This window comes from Poecilia reticulata, linkage group LG15 (genome assembly GCF_000633615.1).
Source record: "Poecilia reticulata strain Guanapo linkage group LG15, Guppy_female_1.0+MT, whole genome shotgun sequence".
Taxonomy (NCBI): Eukaryota; Metazoa; Chordata; class Actinopteri; order Cyprinodontiformes; family Poeciliidae; genus Poecilia; species Poecilia reticulata.
Genome location: NC_024345.1, coordinates 30,433,758 through 30,437,590, shown reverse-complemented (window position 1 = coordinate 30,437,590; position 3,833 = coordinate 30,433,758). Strand labels below are relative to the sequence as shown.

Genomic DNA, 3,833 nt, shown 5'->3' with positions numbered 1-3,833 from the left:
ATTACATTAGCCTTGGCATGTTAAAGTTAGCATTACATTAGCCTTGGCATGTTAAAGTTAGCATTACATTAGCCTTGGCATGTTAAGCTAACAAGGCGAGGTTATTAATTGGATTTCATTCTTCATAGAACTAACTTTAAAACTTGTCCTTTACGCTGGCAATGAACACATGAACATAAAAACTGCTTTAAAGTTAGCGTTGGCATGCCAATGACGGCTCTTAGCATGCTAACAGGCAGCCTCTATTTTCAGCTGGTCCTGCCTCCGAAGGTGGAAGTTATGGACGAAAACCTACAGTGATGAAGACTCAAAGCCAGCCTTCATCAGCTAATATGCTAACATGCTAACTGCAGCGTGCCGCTCCAGTTCGTGAAATGATCCTGCCTCCTGCTGGCGGGTTGATGTAGCTGCAACGCTCCACCTGTGAAAGTTAAGCTGGCTTCTCGGACAGAACACATTAAAAGAACCAAAACCCAACTGGATCCAGAACCATCGATCTGGGCCTGACGGTCTGTTGCCATGGTAACCGGTTGCCTGCCTCCTCCAGCCGCCGTCTTTAACCCGTGGACGGGTTCATGGAGGATCAGCTGTGTTCCTAATCCTCCGTTTAAAACAAGATGATCATCAGAACACCTGGACCGAACCGGCACCAGGTGACCCGGCACGCCGCCACGTTAATCAGATTTACCGCCATGTTTGCTTCTGAACCGGACCGGTCACGGAAACCCGCCGCAGTCCGAGTCGCTGACGGCCTGKACTCGGACTGAGCCGAGTCCAGGCTGAGCTGCTGCTGCTGCAGGTAATCTGCCTGGGGGGCAGAAACTATTCCTGGGGGGTTAATCTGCCGCAGCAGGGTGCATTCTGGGAAGACAGGGACATTGCCTAAGAGGTCCGTTATCTGGGTCAGAACAACAAGTTCAAGACTTGAAGTTACTGGCTGAAGGACACACCTGAGCTCACCTGGAGGGGGGGGCGGGGGGGCAGAGGGGGGCTGTGCTCCTGGTTCAGAAAGCTGCAGGAACAGGAAGCTGCTGGTTGGTGCAGAGCTGAACCATGTTGATCTGTCCAAACTCACCTGTCCTGTGTGTGTGTGTGTGTGTGTGTGTGTGTGTGTGTGTGTGTGTGTGTGTGTGTGTGTGCGCCAGGCGGGGGACGTGGCAGGCCTGAAGTACCTGAGCACGGCCCTGGAGACGATGGCCGACCCGGAGAACCCGGAGTGTGAGAGCGAGGGCTGGCTGCTGGAGAAAGGCTTCAAGGAGACGCTGGCCGACCTTCTGTCCAAGGTCAAGACCTTCGGCCGCGCCAACCAGGTGGAGGAGGGCGGGGCCTCCCCCGACGTCGCCGCCACCTGAAGCCCCGCCCACCGGCAACCTGAGGTCTCCCATCCCCTTCCCCCACTGCAGCCATCTGCCCCCCCAGAGCCGGGGGCCGAGAGAGGAGGCGCCGCTTCCCGGACTGACGGACTCTACTGAGCATGTGCAGAACACACACACACACACACACACACACACACTGAACACACACCCTGCCCTGTGTGTGTTTCCTTCCAGACTGTAACAGAATGTGAGGTCCAGATGACCTGAGCCCGACCGGTACCAGCCGGTACCACCCGGCAGCCCTGACTCCTGGCTTCCTGCTGCAGTGTCTCAGTTTGTCCTGCAGGGGGCGCAGCTTTGGAGGATTCTTGCCAAACATTTTTTTAACGCCCAGATTTTAGTTTGTGCGTCGCTGACGGTCGGGTGGGTCGGAACCGGTCGGTACCGGTTGGGTGGGTTGCTATGGAAACAGATAGCCATAGAGCAGGTCACCCTCCTACTCACCTGTGCAGGTAAACACTTCCACATCTGGAGTTTCTGCTCCAGGTGTTCTGTTAGTGACGTCAGAGTAACAGGAAGTGATGTCAGAGTATTTTACTAGCAGATAGTAGATGACAAGTTTCAACAAGTGATGTCACTGGGCAGTACTGACATCACATTTTCACAGGAAATGGGACCTTTCCTGTGAAAGGTCCCATTTCACAGGAAGTGATGTCAGAGTGGCGCCGTCCCAGCTGCTGGTCTGCAGCGCCTGGCAGGCGGCGCTCAGGGCGAAGCTTCCTGTAGTCAGACTGAAACTCCTAGAAATAAACGTCCAGAACCAATCAGCGTCTTCGTCTTTATTCAGCTTCATCCAATGAGCTGCAGGCGGCGCCGCCGAGCCCGTTGTCATGGAGACGTCGTTCTGCCCTGGAGATCCAGGTCTGTTTCCAGAGGTCAGAGGTCAGCAAAGACTTTAATGACGTTCAGATCAAAGGTTCAAGTATTTAAAAATACATTTATTTAGGAACAAAATGGACCTAAACGGGTCATGAACAGAACCACAGGAGACCAGTTCTGAAGAGGGTCGGCCCAAAACGGCTCCAGAACCTGGACCGCACCTGGGTCAAAGGTCACAGCCTCATCAGACATTCTGAGTTCTCTGGACCTTCTGCAGAACCTGCTGGTTCTGGTTCTGCTGGTTCTGGCCCATATTAGCAGCAGCTAAACGGATCAGGACGTTAATGAGCTCAGAGGACAGATTAGTTCTGCTGACGCAGGAAGAAACACCGGGGGGGACCGGGTCGGGTCGGGTCCGGCTCTGGACGCTCAGGTGGCAGCGTGGCTCCCTCTCGGCGCCACAGAACAGAACCTGAGCAGAACCTGCATCAGGGTCAGAGCTGCAGAACCTTCTGGACCAGTCGTCCACAGCTGAATGAGGGAAACCCGGCCCACATGGTTCTGCTGGGCCGGTCCGGTACCATTGGCCCGTGAGATCCATGAACAGAACCAGAACTGAACCAGAACCAGAACCGGCTTCAGTTCAGAGCAACCAGAACCTCCCAGTGGGAATCGGAACCGTCTGGACCAGAACCACAGCGGTTCTGCTGGTTCCTCGTCCACCTGGCAGATAAAGTATGATGATGATGATGATGAAGGTTTACAAACGTCCAAAAACCCGTAGAACCCCGAGGCTCCAGATCCAGCTGCTGTTGCCATGGCTACCACTTCTGGTTCTTGGACAGGTAGGCGACGAGCGCCACGGCGACGCCCACGTAGATCCCGGTTCCTATGGTGATGGAGAGAACGGCGAGGAAGAGCGCCCGCCTGGAGGTGGAGCCGGCCAGGTGGAGGTCACCTGTGGACGCCGCCCGGCTGGTCTGCAGACAGAGACAGGGGTCACGACCCCGCGGTGGGACACCGGGTTCTGCTGGTAGCCCCCCATCGCCATGGCAACGCTCAGGATGCTGACTCCATATTTCCCCACTTATTTGGACTTTCAAAATAAATGTCAATGACCAGGTCAGAAAAGTAAAAGCCTGTTTTCTGATTCCACCTGAAGGTTCTGACCCGGTTCATCACCAGGACAGACTCTGGACCCCACTGGGTCAGAACCAGACCTTCACATCAGAACCACTTCTGGACCAGAACCCACAGCGTGTGAGCTGCTGGCGCCCGTTGTTTTGGGCTGGAAGGTGAATAAAGTTTATTCAAATCAGTTCCTGTGTGGGAAGTGTTGCTATTGGCAACAAGCACGTACTGAGCATGCTCAGTAGGGCTGACTGCAGAGCGGTTACTTAGCAACCGGAGCGGGGAGGGGGGGAGTGGGCAGCAACAAGAGAAGAAGAAACTTCAGGAGGTCATGAGTTAACACAACATCCGCCCACCCAGGCTCCGCCCCCCATGCTCCGCCCACCCAGGCTCCGCCCCCTCACCTGGTGCGCCAGGTAGTAGGCAGCGATGCCGAGTGGCCAGAAGCAGCAGAGCATGGAGAAAACGCTGAGGCTCCGATGATCTCTGGGAGGAAGCAGGAAGGAG

At 55.2% G+C, this 3,833-nt stretch overlaps 2 protein-coding genes across 2 annotated transcripts in view; one reads left to right on the top strand and one right to left on the bottom strand.

The window, feature by feature from the left end:
• The window catches only part of prph2b (peripherin 2b (retinal degeneration, slow)), a 5,463-nt gene extending 3,321 nt beyond the window's left edge, over nt 1–2,142 (top strand). Inside the window, exon 3 of the mRNA XM_008430515.2 lies at nt 1,146–2,142. Coding sequence (XP_008428737.1) covers nt 1,146–1,352 — 207 coding nt within the window. The 3' untranslated portion in view covers nt 1,353–2,142. The remainder of the gene's footprint in view (nt 1–1,145) is intronic.
• A 151-nt stretch (nt 2,143–2,293) lies between these two features.
• Nucleotides 2,294–3,833, bottom strand: part of syndig1 (synapse differentiation inducing 1) — a 5,364-nt gene continuing 3,824 nt past the window's right edge. The window contains 2 exon segments of the mRNA XM_008430516.2: nt 2,294–3,175; nt 3,731–3,831. Coding sequence (XP_008428738.1) covers nt 3,017–3,175; nt 3,731–3,831 — 260 coding nt within the window. The 3' untranslated portion in view covers nt 2,294–3,016.